The following is a 14,772-nucleotide window of genomic DNA, read 5'->3' as shown; positions in this document are numbered from 1 at the left end:
TGAAAATTATGTCCAAAAATATCCTTTCAGGCCAGTAAAATTTTTAAAGTTACACAGGAAACTGTCTGATCTATGAAGCAATTACTCAGGTTCAGCTGCATCATTCTAGAATACTGTAAAAAAACTGTCATATGATTATCACATTTCTGATAATCCAATGAAAGACATTCTGGAACATTCCAACTACAAACAGGTAACACCATTGTGAATGGGTACAAATTTGCTTACCAGTATATGAGTTGGGTTCATGCTATGCTAATATATCCTATGTGTCTACAGTAACCAAATATCTACTATATGTAACAGTCTTACAACTGAACAAAAAGGCATATTTAATCTTTACAGCTCATCAATAAGTCCCACAATTTTCATGGAAAACTTTACAAGTTTTGTATTGTTCCCAAACTTCTGTGTGAGATAAAATACTTCTCAAAGATTTGCTGAAAGTGTAACTATTAATCTTTCTGTTGACAGCATCTGAATATACTGAAAACACACACACACTTTATTACCTCATTGGTGATAGGAAATTAAGGCTGCAACACAAGCTAATGATCATAAGAACTGTGGAAAGTAATGACTGTGACCTTGTTAAACTAACCATCCCAAATTTCATATGAAGCACTGGAAATCTAACTCAAGGAATATAAATTTTTAGCTGGCACACCTGGAATACTATAAAAGTGTGTCACAGTTGCGCTGCCTTACTTAGTATAAAAACTGTTTCTTTATTTCCCCCTTCCTGTAAGTGATAAGTACTGATGATGTGTATGTGCACATAAATTATGTGTGTAAAAAAAACACAGTTCAACAAATAGCGTTCAAGTTACAAGACAAGATTAAAGTGCTTAGGAAACCACTGAAAATCTAAATTGTAGTGGTTGCACAAAACAGAAAATTTAATTTCTTTGTAATGTTTATAAAGATCTTCACAATGGCACAACCTGATTCCCCTCATTTTCTTCTCCGGCAAGTGATGCTACACTTTGTATATTTAAACGCAATCAGATCCACAGAAAACATGCTGTTCATAATATGCTGAGCACATTCCAAATATATCATCTGACAAGTCTTACTTGACTTTAGACTCTACACTATAACCTCCAGGAGATGATCATCTTATTTTTTTCAACATATGTAATCTTATTCCAGCAATAGTCAGTAATATAAAGACATTACTCTTATAAACTTTCAATAATCAGTTACAGGAACACCAATTGACAATATATCTGAAAAATTAATTTCTACATAAAGATATTATGAAAAGTATAGTTGCTACTCACCATATAGTGGAGATGTTGAGTCACAGATAGGCACAACAGGAACACTGTCTAAAAATGAGCTTTCGGCCAACAAGGCCTTTGTCAGAGACAGAACATGCACACATACACTCATGCAAATGCAACTGATGCACACATAACAGCAGTGTCTGGCTGAAGAGGGCGCCTGGCCTCAGCATCTTCATTCACTATATGGCAAGTAGCAACTATCGTTCTCATAACATTGTTACATTGCATCCTGGATTTTTCATTATTGAATTTCTACATAAAGATTATGAAATTGTATAATCAAAATTACCTCAAGTGCTGGGAATAGTTAAATGCTGGCTGTATTTTCAAGAAACGTTGTAAGTCATTCATAGTTTCTACTGGATCTGATCGTAGTTGATCACCGTCAATTATATGCAGCTGGTTTGGGAGATAGTACGTCAGCCACCTCTCGAGGTGCTGTGCATATTTTCCAGGATTTAGACACCTGCAAAAAACAAACACACCTCTTCTTAAGATGTATATATTTCTAAGTTAAACAGCTCATTCACAAAACTGAAATACAGACTGAGAACATTGCATTCAGTTACATTAGGTTACACGAGCAATAGTTCACAGACTGACTAGGAAGAATGTCTGGGCCATGTAAAGTAACCAAGGAAGTACATTTTATTTAATTGTAATTCAGACCAAAGAAAGCACTAGGGAAAGATGGTGTAATTGCTGAAATACTGGAGATCGGAGGAAAATTCATGACTGACAACACTGTAAAAATATATGAGTGACAAGATGGTCCCGGAAAATTACTGAGACATTTCTCTTCAGACAAAAGTATTGTCTCATGCCTTTCTTACCATATTAAGGCAATAGACAGAATGTAAGGCAGGTGAATACCTGACAGCCTTTTGACAAGACTGACTTTGTGCAGAACATATCTGGAGTCTGAAGGTGATACTACAGCACTGCTGGTCAATTTGCACAGTGGCCTTATTTGTGGATTCTAGAAAACCCTATGGCTTAACTGACAGTGACACACTGTTTACAGCACTGCATGAATATGTCGCAGATAACAAAACAACTAATTTAGCCAAACAGACTTCAAGAAACACTATTTCTAAAGTAAGATTCATGGGCAAAATTTCCAAATCATTGTTAGAAAAATGGGCTTAAGGCAATGGGGTGTGTTATCTAAGACACCCCTTCAGTCTGGTACTAAATAAGCCCATGACAATATTGCTGAAAGAATACTTGGCATAACTATGAGAACAAAAAATAAAAGAATCCATAAAGAATTCCTATCTTTGTTGATTACACAGCATCACTGAATATGACACTCAGGTTCACTAACCAACACTTAGTGAAATGACTAGGAAGACTAACAATGTCAAATAAAGCAGAAAATCTCATACAGAAAAACTGTTTAAGGCCTACACAATCATTTGGAATATATGTAACAAGAAATCACTTTTTACCACAGTCAAACTACGCCACTTTCAGTGAGTTATTCTTCCAGGAGCATTCTATACAGCTGAGACATTATTATCAAGCAGCGAGGCCTAAAATGTGACAAATTTTTATTGGTTAAATTTTACAAAAAAAGGTGCCTTTATCATCCACTGCCTTTCTGATGATGCAACAACAGCCCACCAGTTCACACTGGAACAGACTGAATCATCATCAGCAAAGCTGCCCAACCCAACAAATCATGCTGCAGGATAACCTGACTTATGAGACTGAGGACTAGGTTATCTGTTATTTTAATGGCTTGTATTATTTGCTGGTATTTGTCATTTTTAATTAGGTGGTGTAGGTCATACCTCCTTGCTTTATTAGCTTCTTCATTCTTTTTCTTCAATTGAGTGAATTTGATTTTAATTTTAATGAAGTCTTGGTCTGAGCCTGTGTCTACTCCTCTCAATACTTTAACACTGTACATTCCCCTATGAAAATTTTTGTTTATACAGACATGATTCAGCTGCCACTCGCCCTTCCTCCAGTCTGAGTGTTTCCATGTTTCAAGTTTACTTGGCTTCCACCTGATGTATGTTGATTTAGAAATAAGGTTGTGTTCTCTGCAGAATTCTGCAAGTCTTTGGGCATTCTTGTTTGTGAAGTTATGTGAACTCCATTTTCCAATTATATCTTTATATTTCCTTTCTTTTCCCTGCTGGGCACTGAAGTCTCCCAATAAGATTTTTACTTTCCTTTTATTTATTCTGTTCACAGTTCGTTCGAGAAGGTCCCAAAATGTATCTACTTCATCCTTTGTTTTGTTAGAAAATTTTTTTCATTTGTAGGGACATGAGCATTTATAATTTGTAGGTTTTATTCATTATTTTAAAAGTTAGAGTTGCAATTCTTAGTGATATTGCTTGAAAATTAGTTACTGAATCTATCATTTTTATGTTCACTATAAATCCTGTTCCAATTTGGGAACATTGCTTCATAACCCTCTGTCCTAGTTTCCCATTACAAATATCTGTGTCCTTGAGATTTGAATGGGTCCTATATCGTGTTTCTCATTTCTTGGAGCCCTGCTATTAAAAGTTCTTGTTTGTTTAACTCCTCTGTGAAATTCTTGAGTTTTCTGGTCTTAAGTATTGAGTTTATGTCTTGTGTTGCTATATAATTTATTTGCTTATATTGAATCTTCTTTTTGTGTGTCACTATGCATTTGGCTGCCTAGTCGGCTACCCACCAAATCCAATGTAGTCTTTACCTGCCTTTTTGGGCAGGACGGTGGTATTTTTTCCTAAAAGACCATTCCATATTTGACTTTCAAAGGCAATTAACCTTAGCCGGAGCAAGCTCCAATTTAGAACTGTGACAGTTAACCACATAGGGCATGTTTGGTCCACAAGAGCTATTTTATTTCACTCAAGTCCACCAGTAAGCTGGTTAGGACCCCCCGCCACCAGGAATGCACCACTTACAAGTATCACCTCTTCTCCTGCTATGACAGTGCAGTAAGATTGTGTCCAGACATAGTATAATTGCTAGTCCTGTCATGGATCTCACCCAGTACATGCCACTTTTTGAGCAAACTGACCCCTCTCACAAAACAGCAAACTTGACCTTTTATGAAATGCATGCTCTATTAATTACCTACTTTCACCATGTCACTGGATCCCGTGTATAATTTTATCGGTGTCCTAAACAGGTAAACAGCTTAGCCAGACATACCACACATGGATTGTTAAACTGTAGGGACTCAGCAGGAAATGTCATTTTGTAATCGCAGTACATAAGGAATCGTATGCAGAGGAGATGATTAGGGACACCGTCATTTGAGCAGCTCCAGATACAGAGGTTCATCAGAAAGCTCTTCTATATGAGCACCCTACTTTGGAGGACATACATAGCCACAGGCCACCAATTAGAATTCTGAGGTGAGGAGCGGCCGTCACAAAAGACACGGGAGAGGGCTCCAAATTTGCCGATACGGCAAATGTGGCAACAGTAGAGCACAAACACTGCTGCACTCTGGCTCTATCTCATAAACAAGGAAAGAAGTCCCAGCCTCCAGACCAGTGCTCGTCTCCATCACGCCCACTGTTTTCAAACACGTGTCAGAGAAAACTGCCCCTACAGGCGGGCACAGTGCAAGGCTTGCCGGAAGGAAGGACATCCTGAGTCTGTCTGCCACTCTTTTTCAGCTTTCGGATTTATCATCAAAGATTCGGTCCACATGGTCCTGGAACAAGTACCATTTTGGGAATCACATATTCTCAGGTTGGAGTACTCTCACATTTCCTCTGGGGGTATGGGAAAAGCAAAGAACTTTACCGGTGTGAACTACATTAAAGAAATCAATGTGTCCTCACTTCTTCCTTGTACGACCCGTGTCCTTTGCACTGCAGGATGCTATCAAGATTGAGCTAAATAAATTGACAGTCTTCGACATCACTGAAACCATGTCTTCAACTCCTTTGCTTATTTAATAGAGGGAAACATTCCACGTGGTAAAAATATATCTAAAAACAAAGAAGCTGTAACTTACCAAACGAAAGCGTTGGTATGTTTATAGAGACATTATAAACAATAAAAAACACACAAACACACACAAATTTCAAGCTTTTGCAACCCAAGGTTGCTTCATGAGGAAAGAGGGAAGGAGAGGGAAAGACGAAAGGATGTGGGTTTTAAGGGAGAGGGTAAGGAGTCATTCCGATCCCAGGAGCAGAAAGACTTACCTTAGGTGGAAAAAGGGACAGGTATACACTCGCACACACACACATATTCATCCGCACATATATATGGCGCCTGGTAGCCATCCTGGCACATAGATGAGGTTGGATCTGAATATCCAGTTGTGTTTGGATCTAAGATGTTCAGTGCTGCACAGAAGAGATATTCACAAATTGCAAAAGAGGCCATCGACTTCATCTTTGTGCTCAACAAATTTCATATATTTCTATATGGAACAAAGTCCTACCTTATTGTGGATCATAAGCCATTGATCTCCCTCTTAGGTCCTATGGCAAAGCTACCTGAGAAGACTGCCCACCAATTCCAGTGCTGGGCACTCTTCCTCAGCACTTATAATTAAGAAATTCAGTTCCACAGTACCACTCAACACACCAATGCAAATGCCCTGTCCTGTCTCCCAATGGGCCCTGGCCTGGTGTTTGACTGAAATGGTATCTTGTGCTTTCAGTTGGACAGAGGACGAAGACACTCTACAGGTGGTGGATGCTTTTCCTGCTATGGGGATCCGTGTGGCCAAAGCCATGGACAAGGACACTGGAACATGCAAGAGGGCTGGCTGGACCACATTCTCAGTTGTGATGCCAACCTGTTGTGGCATTACTTCCACTTATGCCCCCAGCTAATCCTACTAACCGTGGATCACTGTTTCCGTGAGTAGCCCCACAGGAACCTCTGTATCTGACAACCTTACAGCTCTCACTGGACATCTCCAGAATAAACTGCTCACCCGACACCATTTGTAACGGCATAGATCAATAGGTCAGACATCTTGTCCGGGTTGGGTATGCGAGCAAGAAAAAAAAATTCCTTGATTTTTTTCCAAATTTTCCAGTTAAAAACACACTTTTTCCTGGGTGAAAATACACTATACATGAGGCGAGATACACTTTTTCCATGGTTAAGCAACAGTACACTTTCCGTCGGAGCTATAAAACTTATCTGTCCTTTGCATGGTAAAGGTCGTATACTGGTGTAGGACTTCCCAGGAATTTAGGAAATGAAATCCAGCAAAACACAATGCATTTTGGAAAGATCTTTGATGCCCAGCAATATGTGCACTGCTTACTTTCATTTTGTGAAAGTATAAATACAGATTCCAACAATTAAATCACGGTAGCTTCTGGAGTGTTCAAACAGAGATTGTGTTGCACAATGGACTTCTGTCAGCTACTCATAGCCCTTGTCATGTTACCTTGCCAGCCAATGACAGCCGATATTCAGAGCATAGGACACATCACTGTTAAGTATCACAACCACACAAAGAGGAAAAGTTAATGGTTTAAATTAATATACATACAGTACAGCTACAAGGAAAGCTATTCTTTCACACATAGTGTTGGTCATTATCAATTTTTTGCTGTTTTTTCTCTGAGGGCATGATTAGGCAGGAAGCTAGGAGCACAGCTTAAATTGCAGAAGCTGAATATTTCTGACAAGCACAATTATACATTTAATTGCTGTGCATCGAACATTGCATGTGTTACCTGGCTGAATACATGTTCCATCAATCATATAACTCAAAAGAAACATTACATCACTTTTTCATTGAGGCTCAGTAAACCTTGCCCACTGGGCATAACTGTTGTGCAATATTTCTTCTCATGAATGCTAAAAGCATGACTATTTATTACAATTCTGAATCTTTTGGGGAAACTAGTATGCTGACTCCCCTCAACATTAAAAGCATGTGAAAGCATTGCTTTGTTTGTTACTGCAAAGTTTGAATATTACTTCGGGAGTCATGGTTCCTACTTTATCAGTGCTGAATGCTTAATGGTATTTCAGGAATTTATGTGTTACCATGAAAAAACAGTGATGTTGCTATTGGTTGACTACATCAAATGTCCTATGCTCTGAATATGTGCTGTCATTGGCTGGTGAGATCACACGACCTAAGCCACGATGGGCTGACAAAAGCGGAAGTGAATCTCTATTCCAGTGCTCCAGAAACTAAACTGTGTGTTTTATGCAATTTGTATTTCTACTTCCATATTACACATATATGCAGGTCCAATGCTGAAGCACATCAAAGGTCTTTCCAAAACACGTGGTTTCTGGGGTTTTGTTCCCTAAAATGCACGGAAGTATAAAACCTGTAACCTTTCAATAACACATTTTGCAATAGGAAATTTTGTTTAATTTTTATTGCATGATCATGGCTGCAGCAGTTCAGGAGAACCTTTATGAAGTAAAATTTCTACTTAGCTTTAGTTAGTGTCATGTTTAATATTTCAACACCCAATGACGTAAGGCTGTGAGCACCCACCACAAGGTCTAGAGATCTTTGTAAGCATTCAGCATTCTACCTGAGTGGAGTGGAGTGGCAATGAAGGATGGGATGGAACAGGATCAGTCACTCAGCATCACTATTCATCTCAGAGTGACTCAGTGACAGGATGACGGAGAAGAGACATGGCAACGAGTTGGATAGATGACGTGAAGCAAGTCAGCCAAGAATAGGTCCCACAAGAAATGAGCCATCACTTTCAGCAGCTAACATTGTTACATTGCTGCTCAAAATCTCAATACTGTGAAATGCCATAATCATACAGCTGCTGTTAATGTGATTTAAATTAAAATAAAAAATTACTATTTATACACCCACTACCAAAAAAATCATAACTTGAGACAATATTTAGAGGAAAACACTAGCTGGCATGGGAAAGAGCAAAACAATAACAATACGTAAGCTGGTCAATAACTGAAGAAGGAAAGTCTGGAGCAAGAGTCTTGAAAAATGCGATTTTTGAACGGAGTAGCTTGTTCTTGAGATGATGATGCTAGTACATTTCAGTTTGTTTTTGTGTTATACCTTTGCAACAATTATTCACAGATATGGAAGCAGTTACTAAGTGCACTCAGCAATATCTACATTCTCCAGCCATTGAATCATGCAAAACTTCAAGATCAACTGTTCTGATTCCATGGTCCAAATGTACAGAGCTCTTCTGGCACTGTAATCCTTAAATAGGTTGTACAAGGCACATAAAAACTGAACAGACTTGATCAGGTAGAAAAATATGGAGAGTGGTGTGTGCAAGTACATCAAAGAACAGCAAGCAAACATAATGTGAATGCAGAAACACCTGCAGAGCATTTATTATGTTTTATAGGTGCGGAGAGATATGTAAAAAGTGACATGATCAATATAGTGGGTGTTAATTAACACTGTATTTTAAACTTAACTGGGCAAATCATTCCTCTACAAGTAAATCATCATGTATCCACTTATAAAATCTAGGCTTTAAATTAAAATTAATATATGTACAACAAAAGATCTTACAAGTCCTAAAGCAAAGAAAGGTCTTACAAGTCATAAAGCACTTCAGAAATTTTACATAGAGTTGAGCACCTCAACTGTAAAGTAACTGGGAGGTAAAGTTGTTTGTAACCGGAAGACTTCACAACTTAGAAATCATGGATAGGAGAAGAGCGCAAGTAACACCTAACAACTAGCAACTGATAGAGAGAGATAGAGAGAGAGAGAGAGGGGGAGAGAGAGAGGGAGGGGCATGAGGAAGGATGTGTGTGTGTGTGTGTGCGTGTGTGTGTGTCTCATGGCGAGGAGTGAGCTAGAAGAAGAGAGTGGCAAAAGGATATGCTGCCCAGGCTTCACACCTTTGGTCATCTTTGTAACTGAGGTGCTTCATTGTAGGTGTAAAATTACCTAGAAACATGTAATAGACTGCTAGAGTAAGTTTGGTAGGTAAGTCTTGCCACTGATAGTTTCTTAAAGGGTCTAGAAAATGCAGAATTACTAACAAGCTTCCCTCATGCTTGTAACCTCTGTCCCTGCCCCCTCTACCTTGTTGCCTCCCCCCCCCCCCCCTCCTCCTCAAATAAAATAACACAATTTATCCCTTAATATGGCACTGCTGCTGTTAGATGTCGTGCAGACATTTAATATTTGTTCTTAACCCACTTCGTTTAACATTAAACAGTAATTTTATATCATTAAAATACTATTTTTAATAATCTGCAATTTTCCCATTTCCCACAACATAGAAACTATTAGTGCTATAGGAAAAATGAATAGGAAATTTAATGTACAGTGAAACCTCGCATAGCGAGCACAATTCATTCCAGAATCTTACTCGTAGTTCTAAACATTCATCAAGTGAAAGAATTTATTCCATATATGTTGTTGTTGTTGTCTTCAGTCCTGAGACTGGTTTGATGCAGCTCTCCATGCTACTCTATCCTGTGGAAGCTTCTTCATCTCCCAGTACTTACTGCAACCTATATCCTTCTGAATCTGCTTAGTGTATTCATCTCTTGGTCTCCCGCTACGATTTTTACCTTCCACGCTGCCCTCCAATGCTAAATTTGTGATTCCTTGATGTATTCTATATAAATTAATGTAAAATACCATAATTTGTTCCATGCAGAAAAAGTACTAAAAGTTTTCTCTTATTTATGCCATTTATTCAAAGAAAATTATACATGCAGTATTATGTACTTTATTATTCATGATACAGAACTAATTCCTTTTTACTATGATGCTATTTATAGTCATTTGTTTCTGCTGATGCTTCAACAATTGGCAAAAATGTGACACACCAGCATTATCTTCAAATAAATTTGTAGCGAACATAATCGCTGCATTATTGGGGTGGTGATCAATGTACAATGCAAATGATTCCCATGTTTTCAGAATTCCTCTTATTGTGACAGAAGATTGATGCTTTGCTGTTACCGCCGCTGCCTCCTCCTCCCCTCCTCCTCTTCTGAAGAAGAACTCCTAGTCACAACTCCCTGCTGTGAAACAAACTGCAACTCCATAAGTTCTTCCATGGTCATTTCATGGCTGTGATCTTCCACAAGCTCATTGATATCATTGTTATCCACTTCTAGTCCTATGCCCTTGGCCATAGACACAATCTCGTTGCCTACAGGCTCCACAGGTACTGACTGAAATGCATTTGAAAATGCACTTCAGTCAAAGCTTCTTCCAAGTAGAAGTGAGGGCTCTCTTAGTAACCCTTCTTACACCTTTTTGACCATCTTGATGCAAGCAACAATGTTGAAGTGATATTTCCAAAACTCTCTGAGAGTGAGATTCATAGCTTCAGTCAACTCAAAGCAATGCTCAACGAGTGATTTGGCGTAGAGCTTCTTAAAGTTAGAAATAATCCACTGGTACATAGGCTGGAGTAACAGAATGGTGTTGGGAGGCAGAAACTGGATGTTGATGAACTGAAATTCTTCAAGGGGGTGGTCTTGTAGGCCTGAAGAATTTTCCATAACAAGCAAGATATGGAGAGGCAGATTTATCTCAGGCAAACATATTTTCACAGAAGGACCAAACACTTCATTGATCCAATCACAAAAAGATCACATCACCCAAGCCTTGTTATCAGACCTCCTCATCATATTTAATCTGCTTTTCTGCACTTTAGACTTCTTGAAGTCTCATGGAGTTTCTGAATGGTAAACAAGCAGTGGTTTAGTTTTCAAATCACTGCTTGTACTGGGCAAAGATTAGCACTATGAGGCAATCTTTCATTGGTTTCTATGCAATGCATTGTCCTCTGCTGTTATAAATGTGCAATTTGGCATCTTTCTCCAGAACAGACGCATCATTATAAACGTATTGTGGCAGATAACCCTCAGAATCTACGAGCATCTTGAAGTTGGTGGTGAAATTCTCTGCTGCCTTTGTGTTAAAGCTGGCTGTTTTGCCATGCCTCACAACATTGTGGATGCCAGTTCTTCTCTTAAACCTCTCAAACCACCCACAGTTTACCTTAAACATTTCTTCAGCTGCTGATGATCCTGGCATCTTCTTAATGAGGTCAGCAAAAATCAATCTCGCCTTCTCACAAATGATGTTCTGGTTAATAGTGTTGCCTTGTAATTGTTTTTCATTTATCCATATAAGAAGCAATGTTTTGACTTTGTGCAGAATACAAAACCATTGTTTACGTACTCTAGTCACTTCCTTTGAAACATCTATCTCCTTAATCTTGTCCTTGTTCTAGAGGATAGTGCAAATAGTTGATGTAGAGTGATTGTATGTGTATGCTAAATCAGCACTGCTCGCAACATGTTCGTGTTTTACAGTGATTTTATGTTTCATTTCGAAGATCATTTTCTTTCTGTTATGGTCGTCCTTTTGTGACTTTATCTTCGGGACATTTCTATGAAGGTTATTTAAATTTGCACCGAAATAAAAAAGAAACACTGGGTGAACATGCGCTTCACTAAGATGGTAGCAGAAATAGCACTAAACCCAGACTGCAGTATGTACTAAAGACATTGTTCATATGCTGCAGCCGACAGTGAAAGGTGTTCATATTGTTGAATGCTTCCCCCACCATGCATGAACAGCTGGTGACATCACACTAAATCGCTGCCTGTCATTATACTCTTTTAAGCAAGTCATATTTTTACCCTTTTTTTTTTTTTTTTAACCGAAGATGGCGCTGCTAGGAAAGTGTAGTGACGCTTCTGTCTTGTTAAAAAGTCAAAAAATGAACAGTTATTCGTCTAGAGAATGTGAAAAGTGTGTGATGAAGGGTATTCTGTGTATAAAATGCAACCACTGGTTACACGAAAAGTGTACGAAGGTAAATCTAAAGTTCGTCAACAATGATTTTCTGTGGACATGTCACGGTTGTTTACGTGATGAAACGGCCGATCTTGTAAGTGCAGTTGATACAAAAAATGATATTATAAAGTTACTACAAAGTGACATTGAGGCATTAAAAACCAAACTTTCTTCCATCAAGAAAGAAAACGACACATTAATACAAGAAAAGAAGACCTGTGTGTGTAAAATCCATCAAACAGAAAAGCAAGAAGATCGCAAAAATATGAGTGACCGATCGGACTTTAAAAACAACAACATTTCAAGTGTTCTCGTTGATGTCTCTGTAAACTCAGAAAGCCAAAAACCAGAAGATAAATATAAATGGAAGGTGGTGACATATAGCAAAAGGAAAAACAAGGCGACAGATATGCAACAAAAGGAAAATGACTTTTTAATAATTGGCGATTCGCTGCTGAAGAATATCACAGTCCCCAATTGCAAGATCGATGTACAACCTGGAATTAGAATGCAACAACTCGGTAAACATTTTAAAAATATGGTAAATGCAAGACAAGATGCTACAGAACCAGATTCTGAAACCAGACATAATTATAAAGGGGTGTGTATACATGTTGGAACGAATGCGTTAAGAAGCAGCAGTGAGGAAGAAATGGCAAACAAAACAAGAAACATGATTCGTTCTGCAAGAAATATGTATGCAGGATCTTGGCTGATACTTAGCGGAATTATAAACAGAAGGTCGGTGAGTGAAAAATATATTGCCAAAATAAACTGTGCCTGGTGATATATCTTTGCTGCTTATTCAAAATTCCACTCTCCTTCCTTGAAAGATACATTGATGTCTGTTTTGGTAATTTTGGTGTACCCCAGCTTCCATGTATTGGGAATCGTTTATGCTTCTGCTTTTGGCAGCTGTTCACTTTCACACTACGTATCTTGGCACATGTTGGAGGACAAGATTTAACATACCTAATGATGAGGACATTAGTGATAGAAGCACACATTCACAATTGTTGTGAGAGGCACAGCAACATATACGTCAAAGCGACAGACCAGGAATTAAAATAAACTAAAGCTAATAACTGTAATAAACACTTTACCTGTTGCGAAGCTCTCGTAGTGGCTTGGGTGCCGTATCACTAGCTGTGATGACCTGATGGAATGAGTAGTTGAGTGCCACTGGATCTCTGTGAGCTCGAGTGTGCTGATACCAGCTGTAAGCCCTCTTTGCTGGAGATATCAGAATTGTAACCTTCACAAAAACAAACACAAAATTTTTTTAAACTCCTACACATGCACACTCACACACAGATATACATTACATATACATGTTGTGAATTAGTGCTTTGACAATTTTGGAAATGAAAAATGAATAATTTTCACTGAGACATCAAACTTCAGCTCTCTTTTCACACAGAGTTTCTTTCTACTCACAAATCAAGTCACAAAGTGACCATTGTATCCTCAGGAACATAAATATAGAGACAAAACATACACATTACATTCACTGTTTCCTAATCCAAGGAATTAATGCCACGATTACCAAAAATGATCCAGCGTAATATTTTTAAATAGTTGGAATCACACACGGTACAGCAAGATGCAAAACTAGTAAAAAAGAATTATCATCTGTTTTGTAAGCAAGGGAGGCCAACACAAGAAATATGATTCTTGCATGAAACATGTGTTGCAAAATAATAAAGAAAATTTGGCAGGCAGACAGAAATCAACTAGATCATCACATCAATCTCCGCACAGTAAAGCAATCGACAATGTATAATGACACTGGATAGTAACAGAATTAAAGACACCTGTTTCAGGTTACCTTTTCTTCCAAGTGGCAAGAAATTAATGTAAATGTTTAGGCTAATTATTTGATGAAAGATAAACAGTCTGATGTATTTTACAATCTAAAGTATTTTACAGACAAGTGAAATACAGTATTTAAGATCAGAAACATCACATGATGTATACTGAAAGCTGAACAGGATAATCTTTCTTCTACAATCTTGAATAAGGACATGATGATAGACATTATCAACATCTGATAAATTTTAAAATAATTGCCGTGATGGATGAGAGGAAGTAGAGACTGGAGGTCATTGATGGCTTCCAAAGATAAGATGCAGATAGATGACAATCTAAAAAGAGGACTTCAAATGATTGGTTCCATTTATTGACATATTAATGCATTTACCTATGTCACCTTTCTGTAAAGAACTGTGGCCCCTCAGTAGGATATTACATTTTATTTCCCTCTTCCTATGGACTTTTCATATACTGCATAATCTTAGAATTTATCTTTAAGTATTTTTTTTTTTTTTTTACCCATGTCAATTAAATTAAAAAATAATGGCAAAAATAAATAAGAACTCAAATTAAATACTCAGATTAATAATGCACTGCTTTTTAACAAACCCTCAATGATTACTCATTTAATACTATACAATTAGATACTGTCATGCATCATGTTCAATTTGTACACGGAATTACAACTTATGCTTACAACACTCCAAGCTAACAAAAATGTTGGAATTTTGTATGTAACAACATTGAGTGCCATATAATTGGCTGTTTCTCCATGGGTATGTACTGGTGAAAGCTGACAGCTGCAGAATCTGTTTCCTCTGATATTTAAAGAATATTTTTCAAACCCACAGCTTTGGTTCCCTTAATATACATATGCTTTCACATTATGAAGACTGTGCTTCCACGCTGCTGTAGATGCAAGAATCAGATTCC

The 14,772-nt window shown here is 37.9% G+C and overlaps 1 protein-coding gene across 1 annotated transcript in view; it reads right to left on the bottom strand.

The window, feature by feature from the left end:
* LOC124544957 (bifunctional heparan sulfate N-deacetylase/N-sulfotransferase) overlaps positions 1-14,772 on the bottom strand; it is a gene marked incomplete at its 5' end in the record, with an annotated part of 101,622 nt that overhangs the window by 17,590 nt on the left and 69,260 nt on the right. The window contains 2 exons of the mRNA XM_047123704.1: positions 1,579-1,755; positions 13,131-13,282. Of these exons, the coding sequence (XP_046979660.1) occupies positions 1,579-1,755; positions 13,131-13,282 (329 nt within the window). The remainder of the gene's footprint in view (positions 1-1,578; positions 1,756-13,130; positions 13,283-14,772) is intronic.

This window comes from Schistocerca americana, chromosome 8 (assembly GCF_021461395.2).
Source record: "Schistocerca americana isolate TAMUIC-IGC-003095 chromosome 8, iqSchAmer2.1, whole genome shotgun sequence".
Taxonomy (NCBI): Eukaryota; Metazoa; Arthropoda; class Insecta; order Orthoptera; family Acrididae; genus Schistocerca; species Schistocerca americana.
Note: the sequence above shows the minus strand (reverse complement) of the source record. Positions and strands in the feature narration are given on the sequence as shown.